Below are 13,616 nucleotides of genomic sequence, written 5' to 3'. Positions count from 1 at the left end.
ATGTACTTAACGACGGCGTTCATCTTCACGAAGCAGAGGAAAACTACAACCTCAACCACAATATCAGAGGAGAACCAACAACATGGACCCAAACAACGGATCCAGACACCTCCCCATGACAGGACAAAACCTCTACTCAACTCCACCACCAGAGCCTCTTAACCCCACCGCACCACCAGCACCACCCGACCAAACCCCGTTCCTCGCCGTCGAATACCGCCAAGTCACCGACCTCACCGTCCGCACCATCCTCGACACAATCTCCCACGAACGCTCCCAGACTCTGACCTCCCTCTCCCTCCCCATACTCCTCTACTCCACCAACCAAACCGACAGCATCCCGCGCGTCTGGCTGACCGAAGTCCCCAACTCGTCCAACGAAAACATCCTCCACGTCCCCGTCGCCACCATCTCGTCCTCGGACGAAAACGCAGATACGAGAGACTTGACGGAGTGGCTGTCGATGGCGCTGGCGGAGACCACCCCCGCGAAGAGCGTGGTCGATCCGTATACCTACCTCTGTGGCGCGGAGGACGGCAGGCGGTTAGTCGTCCTGGTGCGGGTTGTCACGGAGGATGCGCAGGGGGTGTTGGAGGAGGAGATGCGGGAGGGGTATTGCGATGGGGTGTGGATGGCAAGGGAGGACCTTGAGCGGAAGGAGGTGAATTATTTGGGGGATTATGATTTTGTGAATGAGTTTTTGGAGGAGGATTTGAGGAGGGAGGTTTTTCGGGGGTTTGATGAGTTGGGGGTTGTGGATGAGTAGGGGAGGTGGAGAGGGTGTGGGAGTGGGCTGATGGGGGAGTGGAGAGTCTGAGTGAAGAATGGGGGATGCACGAGGACGTGAGTGACTTCGATAGAAGGAGAGTTGTGAACAGAGGGGAAATGATGCATGCGATGTCCCTTGCCTTCTGATTTCCAAGTACTCTGCCTCCCGATACCATTGACTTGTGTTCCGAAGTGAAAGATCACCTTTCCAGTCTGCAACAGCCATGTCTGGTCAACAGCAGCAAGGTTGTCCATGTCGTAGATATTCAACCGCTGGAGGAAATACACGTTAGGTTCAAAAACCTCCGATCCCATGCTTGGCCTCAACACAGCAGCAAGTGGACCGCCAACTCCCCACTCCGTAACCGCGGCGGCGACTTGGTGCCTGTCGATCGCATACTCCGTCAAACCAATGAAGAACTGGGGCCGAAGTGCCTCTTGCGTACTGTTATTAACGGATGCACAGCAAACAGAAGAGGAAAGTGTGCACAGTGGAAGAAAAAGGTGTTGCGTAACGGCACTCCACTTGTTCTCGTTCTCGTCAGGGTTGGTGTCTTATGCAGGAGCCCAAAAAGTGCACTAAAAGGATCCTTATTAGCAGCCAGCCAGCATAGCCTCACGAAACGAGAGGAACACGAAGTGCTGCGCTTGAGGGATGGGGATGAGCGCTTCGTTCTTCTCTTGCCGGACGTCTTGTTCTTTCTCTCATCCATCAGCAGCGGCTATTTTCTATCTTTCGAGAGTTATTTACTTGTGTGAGGCGAAGCTTTTGTCCAAGCACGGCTCTTGCTTGACTTGAGGCTTGACCGTTTCTTGTCCCTGTCCGCCTCTTCGTCATCAGCGTTGGCGCGTTGGCACCAGCCACGATCCGTGAAACTAGGTACTTTCGTCCGGAATTCGCATTTCGCTGCGCTGGGCTCGTTTGCGACACGGTTTCCTCCTGGTGAACGAGTATCGATATCGAGAGGAGCGCTGGAAAGAGAGTGTGTGTGGAGGAAAGGGAGGTTCATCGTCCACGACCGCGATTCGCATACAATCCAACATCTCACCGACCGAACCGAACCCCTCCAAGAACAAACCAACGATCGCGCGAACCCACCACCTAGCAGCGCTGCCGCTGCGCAGTGAGACAGAAAAGAGCAGCGACAGCATACATCCAAAACCGCAACCATGTCGCCCTGCAACACCACGCTCGAAGACGCACACATCGTCGAAGACCCCCTATGGCACGACTTCACCTTCCACCACTTCGGCCTCCTTCTCTGCGCCATCTTCGGCCTGATCTCCGTGATAATCTCCCTTTGGCTAATCGCCATGCATGCCCTGCACTACCTGCGCCCGAACGAACAAAAACACATCATCCGCATCCTCTTCATGATCCCCGTCTACAGCGTCGTCAGCTTCCTGAGCTACATGTTCTATCGCAAAGCGGTCTACTTCGAGGTCCTGCGGGACTGCTACGAGGCGTTTGCGATTTCGAGTTTCTTTAGCTTGCTGTGCTATTATATCGCGCCGGACTTGCATGAGCAGAAGGAGTATTTTCGCGGGATTCAGCCGAAGAATTGGTTTTTGGGGGTTTTTTGGTTGCAGAAGTGTACCGGTGGGGAGAATAAGGGGCCTTTTAGGAAGCCGAGGAGTGGGTTGACGTGGTTCAATGTGAGTTGCGGATGCTACAGAAGAAGAGAGGCTGTGGAATTGTAACACTGATTTCTGGGATAGGTCATTTGGGCTGGCATCTTCCAATACTGCTTCGTTCGCGTCTTCTTCACGATCGTGTCGGTTATCTCCGAGGCCTTTGGACGGTACTGCGAGGCGTCGCTGAGCCCCGAGTATGCGCATATCTGGGTGCTGGCATTTGAGTGTGTGTCCGTGACGGTGGCCATGTTCATGGTCATTCAGTTCTACATCCAGCTCAAGGATGACTTGGCCGAGCACAAGCCGTTCCTGAAGGTGCTGAGCATCAAGCTGGTGATTTTCTTTTCGTTCTGGCAGACTGTACGTTTGCGAACCCCTCATGAGGGATGGGATGCTTTGCTGACTTGTGAGTTTTTAGATTGTTATATCTTTCCTCTCCTCTGGCTCAGGACCTCTTCAGCCGACTAAGAAGCTGGCATATCAAGACATCAAGATTGGCATTCCATCGGTCTTGCTGTGCATAGAGATGGCTGTGTTCTCCGTCATGCATATCTTCGCCTACCCCTGGAAACCCTACAGCGTCAAGCACATGTCGACCGATCCATTAATGGCCCCCGGCTCCGGCTACAGCGGAGGCGCACCGAGATATCAAGGAGGCCGACTCGGAATCAAGGCCATCCTAGACGCCGCGAACCCCTGGGACATCATCAAAGCCCTGGCGCGAGGCTTCAGATGGATGTTCGTGGGAGCGAAGCACAGACACCAAGACATCAGCTACCAACCCACGAAGCTAAACGCAGACAACACAAGCTACAGCGAACCAACATACGCCGGCACAGGCGAGCAAGCGACAGAACTGCACGACAAGCGCGGACGCTCAGACACCGTCGGCGGAGAAGGCTCCTACGACGATAGAGCGGGTCTGCTCAGCCACTCGCAAATCCCCGGCCAAGCCCCCAGCAGCAGCCCCTACCGCGCTTACGAAGACGACATAGGCGGCGGCGGAGACCTAGGCACGTCCCTCCACCGCCCACCGCGCGCCGCCTCCCCACCCCTCTCGCACGGCGAGAACGTCTCCTCCACGAAATTCTCCGACTTCGACGCCGAGGACACGGGCTATCATCCTGGCATGGGCCCGCCGCCCGGCTCGAATATCCCCACCGCGCCGAGCGGGAGCGTGCATCCGGCGTATCGGGGGCAGGCGCCGCCGCAGGGAGGGTGGAATGTTTGGGGTGGGGTGCATAGTGGGAGTAGTAGTAGTGGGCATTTGGGGAGTGGGGATGGGAGTGATGCGGATAGTATAGGACGGCCGCCGACGTATAGGAGTTATGATCCGCATGGGTGATTCTGTGTTCGGGTTATAAGGGCGTTAAGGTGGGAGGGGAGGTTGTGTTTTTCGCATGGCGTTTGGGAGGGATGGCCGCTGCCTCTGCTGTGCGAGTGGGCATGTGTGGGTTTTATCATTGATCGAGATACCAATGGAGCGTTGAAGGGAAAGAGTCAATCATTCTTATCATCATTCAAACTGCAAGATTCTTCAATGCTTCTCTGAGATTATCAGACAAGCTCACCTACCGCGCTGCCTCGGCACCGAAAGTGCAGTTGAACTGAAGTACATACATCCCTCTCGTACCTCGTGCCTGGGAGTCCAGTCTAGCGTGTCTCGAATCGAACACGTGCTTATATAAGAAACGAAGTAAACTTCGAGGCTGGTAGTAGACTAGGACTATCGAAAAAAAAAGGACCCGTCGCCGCCCGCGCTGACTTGCAGGAAGGATTGAGCCATCTCACACGAAACCAGGAGGCTTGAAATGCGTACGTACCACTCCCTCTCGCTCGCGAATCCTCTCGTGAAGGATCGGTACATGTATGTTCTAGATCTTTCGAAGGCGTATTGTGCTGCTCCCGAGCAAGCCGGGGGTTTGGGGCTTCGTTGTGTGTGTGTGGCGTTCGCGTTGCAATGCAATGCATTGCAGAAGGCGGTGGTTGGTGGTTTGTGGTATATGGTGGAAGGGATGGCTGCCACGTTACCGTGGGTCTTTTTGGCGAGAGGGCCGGGGGTTTGGGATGGGGAGCATCACTGCAGGTGGTGGAGTCATTGTGTTTGTGATGGGGTTTGGTGTTGAAGTTTGTTCGTATTGTTGTCGAGCAAGTCGACCTTGTTGCCCAGATGCTATCGATGATGATGAGAAAACACGAAACAGTAGGGACTTCAACTCACTCGCTAGAAATGCGAGGTGCCATTGGAAACGGGTTTAGGTTTCCGCACGCTACATCCGCACATCTTGGATCGCAAATATGTTTGAGGTGGACCGATCTGGTCAATATGTGATACTGCAGATCAGATGATCATGAAGCAAGGCCATTGGAGCTGATCCAGGGAGGTCTCGCAGTGCATCATACGACTTCGAGCAGGCACGATAAAGAAGCCGTACTGTAGAAGTCCAGCTCTGTGACATGTGCACATGCTCAATCTGGACCTCGTCAGGTGAGGACGCGCATACCATATGTTCGTTGAGTTTGCGTGGCTTGGGCAGAAAGAGAAGCTCAGGACATGATCCTTGGAGCTGGCGTGCTGGTATCCCAAACCGTCGGGCATGTCTAGGACGAGCTTGCTGGAATCATGGTCGTCAGAGGCGTCCATGTGAAACAGACAGACATGATCCCGGCTTTCCCCACAGCGCCATTATTCAAGATTGTCGAGGTTGCTTGGTGCCGGTTTGCCACAGTCGGAGTGTTGGAGCTAGGGATGCAGCTCTCGGGTGCTTGGGAGGCGTGCAGTGAGAGTGTTGCGCGAAGGTGGCTTGGTGGGTTTGCGAGGCCTGGCCAGCAAGGTGTAGGGTGGTCTTGTTGTACGTCTTGTCCAAGGATGTTGCGTGATGGGATGAGTGAATGTTCCAATGAGACTGACTCGTCGAAGTTGGAAAATCTGCGATTGTTCTTGTGATTGCTGCAGCTCGGGGAAAACGTGCTCTAGTCGACTCGATATAGCAAGCGCATTGCCTTCTCACATGAGCCGCATGCTGCTAGAGTGAGTGGCGAGCTCTCGTCCGCGAAGGAGCAAAAGAGAGTAGGATAGCTCATGCAGAGATATATTTCTAGTAGAGGTCGACCAGGGGTAGCTGTACCGGAGGAGTGGTGTTTGAAAGGTCGTTTTAGTCCACATTCCACTGTTTCAGAGGGTTGAGCGGGCGAGGACTTCATCGACGCATGCAACCACTCGCCCGGCCACTTCAAATTGTCATTGTATGTCGTGGGAGATGTTCCCATCAATGTGAGCAGAATCACATCCCACGCAGTCACCGCAGCGCAATACGAGCTCGCCCAAGTCACCACACCCTCACGCAGACCCCGCTATCACCTTTCGAGCAGTTCGGCAGGGCAAGATCTGATCCAGTGCTCCTCCCGCGGCAGCACATGCAAGTACCTGTCGGCTGCAGGGCACCTTGTTGAGGCGCACAGCAGCACCTGAAAGCTTGCGGTGCTGACAGTACCTACCTGCTGCGCGGCGTAGCTGTGCGACGAGGCCTTTGCTCAGTCCAGCGCCGAGCCGTGGGCAGGTTTCGCGGAGAAGCGCCAGGCCGAGGAGGTGAGGGGTGTCGACAGCAGGCTTCCTAACATCCTCGCCTTATCGAGTGGCTTGCAGGAAGACAAGACGACGAGAGCCGGCGGATTGCGCGCTGGAAGGCAGCGGATGAGGTGGAAAGGTCAGAGAGAGACAAACATCGAATAAAGTCAGAAGGAACCAGTAAACCGTCTTCACGCGCGATTGGATCACGTCATGACCACGATATCCTCAGCGCGGGAAATTTAAAGACATCTCGCTCATCAAATCGCCCATCATTCAGCCGGGGCGATTGGGCAGAAGAACAGGCGGAGAGCGTTCGGCGGGCGAGGCCTCTGAATCAAAGTGGCCATCAAATTGGGCGCGCTGCAGGCAGGATCTGAGGCTCTGGAACGATCGGCACAGCAGTTCGTTTTCTGCAGGCCTTGGCCGGTGGGCAGGATCGCGCGGGCGGCTGTGGTTGGCGCGGAGCGCGTTAGAGTTGCTGCTAAGGGCGTTGGCGACGCTCGGCTGCTGATCGATATCTTTGCTCGGCGTTGCTCCTTTCGCGCTCGCTCGCCCACGCTGTCTGGACTCGTCGCTCGACTCCTCTCCCTGCCATTCTCTCCACCTCCGCCCAAACCACCTCCTCTCCTCGCCTCGACCACCACCACAATCGCTCGACACGCTCGCTGTTGTCTCGCCTTCGCCTCACCTTCGTTCAGAGCGTCCTCCTCCACCACCGCCAGCCCGGCCGCTGCGACAAACGCTATCCGCCCGGACTGCTCCTAATTCACTGTTGCTGTTGCTATTACTGGAAGATTCTTGCTGGCCAAGCCCTCTTTTCTGCCCCCCGTCCGGCCTGTATAATACCTTCCCGAGCCTGCCGAATCGTCGACATCACCACTGCCTGTACAGCCAAAGTCCTGCTCGTCGAGGCCTCCGCACCCCCAAATCTCCGCCCTGGTCGTCGATATCCACCAGCGCGACCGCCAAGCCGACCCCGTATCTGAAACACCCCAGCATCGCAGCAAGAAGCTCACCTGCATGAACTCCTCACGAGCTCTATAGGCAGGTGCCGCCCACTCTCGATATATTCTTACGCGGGCCAGCGCTCCAAACATTCCGTTGCCGCCGGCCATGTTGAAACTGCACAACATGCTGCCCTTCAGATCACAATCCATTGGCCTGGCTCTGTTGAGCCTGAGTGTCGCCGCGTTCGCAGACGGCCTCACGCAGACGTACTGCTCCACGCAGAACACTGGGTCCGACTTCAGTGCTGGTATGCAAGGCCCAACTGCGCGCTCGACGCGAACCCATGTTCAACCGCTGACCTCCTTGCAGTGAACAATATATACCAGTCCAATGGCGCCTGCTACACCGCATGTAACGACCAGCAGTACGCTTTTGCCATTGTGCAATGGCAGAACTGCTGGTGCTCGAACTACATCCCGGCTTCGCAAGACGACACGAGTAATTGCAGCGAAAACTGCCCTGGATATCCCCAAGAACAATGTGGTAATCAAGACGGTGGCTATTACGGCTACGTAGCGCTCCCTCGCGCTGCATCAGGAACTGCTGGGGCATCAAGTGCGAGCAGCACACCACAGCCGGTGAGTACAAGACGAAGCGACCGTCGGGACATCAACGCGACATCGCCCCCTTCCAATCAACACCTGTACTGACTTCCGCTCTCAGTCCTCCACGGAGCAGTCATCGACCGAAGAACCATCTACAACTGAACAACCCGCGACGAGCTATGTGAGTAGAACGATCGAGAAGACAGTGACTCCCAGTGAGAGTCAAAGTGTTGTAGTCTCCTATGTGACACCTGTATGGTTGCACCTTTATCGCGCGACCCTGCAGAGCATTACCCCTTGATCTTTTACTACGATTCAGCATCGTATAACCATCTGCTAACGTTGCTTCCTACAGACACCAACGACGCGCTCCACAACATCAGCCAAACCGTCGACCACATCAACTTCGTCCTCGACGTCAGAGCCCTCGACGTCCGAGCCGCCAGCGACTCCTGTCACCAGCGTTATCATGACAACGATTTCTGGATCGATCGTAACACAAACTGTCACGAGCACACCGGTCGTTGCATCAGGCTCTCACTCAGACCAAATCCCTCTCGAGCAACAGCACAGCGGACTTGGATCAGGTGCCATTGCTGGCATCGTCATTGGCACACTCGCCGGTGTTGCTCTCCTCCTGGCAGCCGCGTTCTTCCTCTGGCGACGAAAGCGCATGAGTGATCGCGACGCCGAGAACAGCACTTCTGGTGGCTCCAAAAAGAGCATGACGCGAAACGTCAGTGTCCTCAGCAAGGCAGGACTTCTCGCTCGCAATCGTCCTAGCATGGGCGAACGAGACCACGACGACTCGTTCTACGTGACACCACCGACTGGCCAGAATAGTGTTCGACATTCAATGCTGTTTGCCGGCGCAGAAGGTGTCAGTCCAGTCAGCCCACTGGACAGCAGCCACTCCAATGATAGTGGAAAGTCTGCTCGAGTCTACGACCAACGGCTCAATCCATCCGCGCTCTTCGCCAACCACGAAAATGGAAGTCGAATCTCGATGCAAGACCAACAGGACTACTCGCGGCCACTGGGTGTCACCAACCCGGATCCCCGAGCATCGTTCGACTCGCGCCTCAGCCGCGGATAGGCCAATGGCCACCAACACCTCTTTCTTCTTGACGACTTAACGCACGTACATGGCATTTAAGCGGCAGTGGGGCACTGCAAGGTGTTGATTGTTTTGGGAAGGCCGAACAACTTTTTTCTTGATATACCCGCGAGGATCATGGCGGTGTCGGGAATCGAAAGACGTTGATGTCTGTTTACATTCACGCTCACGCCACTGTCCATCTCGGCAGAAAGACCACCCCTACATTCACTCGTTTTTCTATTCGACCAAAAGCGGGGCACAGAGTGCCAGACTTTGTGCACAAATTTACTCAAACACCATACTATTACTTCTGTTTTGACGGACGATACAAACGATCCGAGCACACACACTCACTGATACAATACACCATCATGGAAATTCTTGTTCTTTGATTGAGAGCGCGGCGTCGAATGTGAGGGAGAGGTTGGAGGTGGAAAGATGTGTATGTTCATTGAGAGAAGATATTTTGGAGGAAACGATCGGACGGATAGGGAAGACCAAGGACAAGGCCGATGATCTGACAGACACTATCACGACGTGAGAGGTGTAGGGATGCATGGGCCTTGAGCAGACGAAGAAGGAAGGAAAAGTTTCTCAACAAATGGACTGGACTGGACTGTTCTTGTGGTTCTGACACGCTCTATCTACGTAATTATGTGTGTTTTCCTCGATTGACATGGACATGACGCTTCTCTTCAAACAATAGGTATACTTCCTTCACCTTCGGAAATCATTCGACGACTGGTGGACACTACACAGCAGTAAGACGACAGCCACGAGATGCCCGGCTCTCGTGATTCATTTTGTACGATCTAAATCATCACACAACCTGCAACCTAACCCCCAACCTCTCCTTCTGCCAAAAGATAAACGTCTTCTGCTCTCCCCAATCCCTCAACCCCCTCCCCTCAACCCCCTCACCCTCACCACCTGTGAGACTCAACTCAAACCCAAACAACAACCTCGCCAAAAGCACCCTCATCTCCGCCCACGCAAACTTCTCCCCGAGACAACTATGCCGTCCCAACAGGAACGGGTAGAACGCCGCAGAGGATTTCTCGCGGGACAAGCCCAGGAAGCGCGAGGGGTCGAAGGTGTTGGGGGCGGGGAAGGTGGTGGCGGAGCGGAAGATGGGGTATTGGTTTAGGGAGAGGAGGGTCTTTGTTGAGGGTTAGCTTGATGGTTTGGTGGTTGGTGTTGGTGGGAATTGGTGGCATGGTGGTGGAAGGACTTGACTTACCCCCTCAGGCACCCTCCTCCCACAGACGACCTCTCCTCCTTTCCCGACGATTCTAGGCACCGTGACGGCGCTGGGCGGACCGAGTCTCATGCCCTCGCTGATCACGGCGTTCAAAACTTCCAGTTTACTCGTCGTCACCATGCGGATATCCTCTTCCCGGGAAAACGTCCCCCGAACCTCCTCCACGGCCTTGGACAGCCATTCTGGATTCCGTATGAGATACCACAACGTACTCGCGATCGCCGTGCTGGTGGTATCGCTCCCAGCAAAGACGAGGACAGACATGTTCAGTTCGATTTCCTCCTCGGTACACGTCCGTCCTTTCTCCTGCACGGAGCCATCACGATTATACTCCAATACACACTGCACGAAATCCTTCCTGCCCTCGCTCATCCTTAACCTCTCACGGACCTTCTCATGCGTCAACTGCTTATGCCACGCCATGCGCTCCATCGTCTTCGCGGGCATCATCTTCCGCAACAACTTCGTCAGGCCGAGGTGGTAGTGATTCAGACTCGCCACGAGCGCGATGCCCTTGCCGAATTGATTCGAGATCTCGACCCACGCGTGCGGTTTGCCGTTCTCGACGCTCCCGAACGACGACCCGAAGCTCAGGTCGCCGGAGACGTCGAAGGTCACCATGTTGAGCCACTGCACCATATCCACGACCGTCTCCCCTTGCCCCCTCGTACAAAGCTCTCGGAGTTTGTCTATCATCGCCCCAACATACCCCTCCATCGTCCCCGCACACTCCCTAGTCGCGCGGTCCGAAAACCCGCCCATAAACGCCCTCTTAAACTTCGCGTGCGCGTCTTCGTTCGCGCCCATGATGCTGTACGGCTCTTGCGGGTTCTGTTTGCGGAACCACAGGTCCGCGCGGTTGATGCGCGGGTTGAGATAGATGTCTTTCCATGCTGTTGGATCGGTGTAGGAGAGTTCGTTGGGAGCGATGCGGACTATCGGGCCGTATTTGTTGTGGAGCGTGAGGAGGTGGGTGTGGAGGTGGCCTTTTTGCAGGGCGAGGACCCAGGGGATGCGGGAGGCGCGGTGGGTGAGGGGGCCTGGGTAGGAGCTGAGGGGGTGCAGGGTGACGTTGTAGAGGAGGATAAGGAGGGGTGTCTGGGAGTGTTAGGTGCTAGATAGGGTCGTTGTTAATTGGGTAGCGTACGAGAACGAGGATTAAGGAAATAATGCCAATGGACTGGAGCAGGCTTGGGAGAGGAACGGCTTGCAACGAGGACGGTAGGATAGCCATTGTGGAGGACGACTATCTGTGCTTCGAGCACATTGCAGACTGAGAGGTGCTACGGCTGAAAAGAAGACCTGCTATCAACGTCAGTCACATGGCATTGTACAACACCAAAACCCGCAGACATACCTCCATCCATCAGCTTGTGTCGTAGAGCTGCATGCAGTGCATTAGCGTGGACACTGCAGTCAGCGAAATTCGAAGCTCAAGCACACGGCCTCCAAAGTTGAATACAACCCTGCCAAGTGATCGTAAGCCTTGGAATCTTCGGCCGTACAAGCACGTTGACTTTATACGGCTTGCATCGGAACAGTTCAAGCCAGGGTGAGAAGAATTCCGCGAAGCTGCGAACATGGAATCCTTGACATTTGGTGGTATTTGTGTTGTCGAATGAACATGCTCTCTCAAAAGACTCCAACGCCGGCCCCACGAACCCTCATGGCAGAAACGCTCAAATATTCAAAGTTACAATTTGGTTAATACTTCCGTCGGATGCATTCGTGAGTTTAAGCATCTTGACCAGGAGCCACACCGACTCTCTCCTTAGCAAGCAGATCCACCAACAGAGGGCTTGGACGGTTGTCCTTGCCGCCCTTCAGGACATCCTGCTGCTGCTTGTACTGCTGAACGCTGTTGAGGTAAGCATCAAACAGGTAGCTGCTGTCCAATGGGCCACCCTTGGCTTCAGGATGGAACTGAGTGCTGAAGATTGGTCGGGACTTGTGGATCATTCCCTCGTTGGAGCCGTCGTTCAAGTTGGTGAAGTATTCCTTGAAGTCCGATGGAAGAGTCGCAGGGTCAACAGCGTAACCGTGGTTCTGGCTGGTGATGTGGCACTTGCCAGTGCTCAAGTCCAGAGCTGGAATGTTGTGGGCACGGTTGCCGTACTTCATCTTGGTCGTTCCAGCACCCGAGGCAATAGCAAGAAGCTGATGACCCAGGCAAATGCCCATGATCGGGATCTGGCTGTTGTTCATGAGCTTGCGCAGGTTGTCACTGGTAACACGGCAGTGAGTTGGGTCACCGGGTCCGTTCGAGATGAAAACGCCATCGAAGTGGTGGGCGGACTTGTGGATGGGGTAGTCGTATGGCAAGCAAGTCACACTTGCACCACGGCTCACGATGGAGCGGATGATGTTCTCCTTCACACCACAATCAATCAGGGCAATGTGAGCGTTTCCATTTGGAGATGGCACGTGGAATGGCGCCTTGGTGGACACTCTCTTCACCAAGTTGATGCTAGCCGGGTCCTCGAATGCCTCATCCTCGTCGGCATCGTACTCCTCACCGATGGTGATTTTTCCAAGTGACGAACCCTGCTCACGCAAATACGTGACAATAGCGCGAGTGTCAACGCCAGAGATGGCCGGGACTCCCTCGCGAGCGCACCATTCAGCGAGACTCTCCACAGCAGTCCAGTGCGAGTACCTCAAGGCCACATCGGCGACAACAATAGCGCAAGCCTGAATGTTGGGGCTCTCGAAATATTTGAGAAGACCGTACTCATCCCTAGCGGAGGAAGGAACGCCGTAGTTGCCGATAAGAGGCTGGGTGAAGACCAGAATCTGACCGCGATAAGACGGATCGGTCATTGACTCTGGGTATCCCACGAGAGAAGTCGTGAAGACAGCCTCGCCACTAATGTTGGCCCTCGCACCAAAGCTCTTTCCATGGAAGATTGGACCATCGCGAATAGTGAACGTAGCACGCTCAAAGGACGGCTTGGTCGAGCGAGAGGAGACCGGCGGCGGAGGCGATCGGGGGGTGCCATTGACCACCGTGGCATTGTACCTGACCTGGAAGACAGGCTTGAAAGGCTTTGTGAAGCCGGTGGATGGCTTGAAGGTGCGGGTAAAGATAGCGGAGGCCATATTCGTGATTTGTGTACCGATTACTGCGTGCTATCGGATGCTTCAGTTCACAGATGCCTTCCAAAGGTGGTCTGCGATGTAGTCTGAAGGAGCGTTAGTCTTTGCGTCTGCATCGTGACAGGGCGTGTCTGGCGCTCTCCGGGAGAAGAGCGGTGGGAGTCATTACCCTGGCTTGTGAAGAGAGACGGAAAAGTCATAAAGCCAACCTCAGCCTGGTCAAAGGGTGGGTGGTGATGGAGAGGAGCGTGGAAGAAGAGTCTTCGAGCCGCAGCTGTAGTTTGGCAGTAGTGTTGTCAGGATGGTGGTGGGACGCAGAGTGGATGGAGGTGGACGAGGTGCAAAAGCCAATGACTGTCACGCGGCGGGGCGAAAAAGTGTGAGAAAAAAGGCCCAGAGTGACGACAAAGCCCGGTTTGTTTAGCCACGACACAGCACAGCAGATAGACCTAACGTAACGCCTTCAGTGGCCGTCGCACACACTACTGATATGCTATCTATCCTTTTCACTACTCTCTAGTGCGCGATAACGGGGCGGTGAAAGTGATCCCGAACAACATCCTCACCACTCAATGCGGCATCGGATTTGCTTACCGCACTTCGTCCTTCCTCGGCACAAAGCATTTTACGCCT

General features: G+C 55.0%; 5 protein-coding genes across 5 annotated transcripts; 3 read left to right on the top strand and 2 right to left on the bottom strand.

Annotated features, from left to right (window-relative positions):
• Nucleotides 1-82: 82 nt before the first annotated feature.
• M409DRAFT_26428 (uncharacterized protein) lies at nucleotides 83-766 on the top strand (the record flags this gene model as incomplete). Its single annotated transcript, XM_033808106.1, has 1 exon — nucleotides 83-766. One exon carries the CDS (start codon nucleotides 83-85, stop codon nucleotides 764-766), a length of 684 nt encoding a protein of 227 aa, XP_033664281.1.
• Nucleotides 767-1,938: 1,172 nt separating this feature from the next.
• Nucleotides 1,939-3,748, top strand: M409DRAFT_68641 (uncharacterized protein; the record flags this gene model as incomplete). Its single annotated transcript, XM_033817925.1, has 3 exons — nucleotides 1,939-2,424; nucleotides 2,488-2,763; nucleotides 2,822-3,748. The coding sequence occupies 3 exons, from the start codon at nucleotides 1,939-1,941 to the stop codon at nucleotides 3,746-3,748; spliced, it is 1,689 nt and encodes a 562-aa protein (XP_033664280.1).
• A 3,339-nt stretch (nucleotides 3,749-7,087) lies between these two features.
• On the top strand, nucleotides 7,088-8,623 carry M409DRAFT_68640 (uncharacterized protein; the record flags this gene model as incomplete). The annotated part of the gene is made up of 3 exons (XM_033817924.1): nucleotides 7,088-7,229; nucleotides 7,292-7,582; nucleotides 7,974-8,623. 3 exons carry the CDS (start codon nucleotides 7,088-7,090, stop codon nucleotides 8,621-8,623), a joined length of 1,083 nt encoding a protein of 360 aa, XP_033664279.1.
• An 823-nt stretch (nucleotides 8,624-9,446) lies between these two features.
• M409DRAFT_68639 (uncharacterized protein) lies at nucleotides 9,447-11,121 on the bottom strand (the record flags this gene model as incomplete). Its single annotated transcript, XM_033817923.1, has 3 exons — nucleotides 9,447-9,785; nucleotides 9,867-10,985; nucleotides 11,035-11,121. The coding sequence occupies 3 exons, from the start codon at nucleotides 11,119-11,121 to the stop codon at nucleotides 9,447-9,449; spliced, it is 1,545 nt and encodes a 514-aa protein (XP_033664278.1).
• A 500-nt stretch (nucleotides 11,122-11,621) lies between these two features.
• M409DRAFT_57663 (uncharacterized protein) lies at nucleotides 11,622-12,986 on the bottom strand (the record flags this gene model as incomplete). The annotated part of the gene is made up of 1 exon (XM_033813700.1): nucleotides 11,622-12,986. One exon carries the CDS (start codon nucleotides 12,984-12,986, stop codon nucleotides 11,622-11,624), a length of 1,365 nt encoding a protein of 454 aa, XP_033664277.1.
• Between the last annotated feature and the right edge of the window lie 630 nt (nucleotides 12,987-13,616).

Source organism: Zasmidium cellare, assembly GCF_010093935.1.
Source record: "Zasmidium cellare ATCC 36951 unplaced genomic scaffold M409scaffold_31, whole genome shotgun sequence".
NCBI classification, from domain to species: Eukaryota; Fungi; Ascomycota; class Dothideomycetes; order Mycosphaerellales; family Mycosphaerellaceae; genus Zasmidium; species Zasmidium cellare.
The sequence above is the reverse complement of the archived record's forward strand: the minus strand, read 5'-3'. Positions and strand labels throughout refer to the sequence as shown.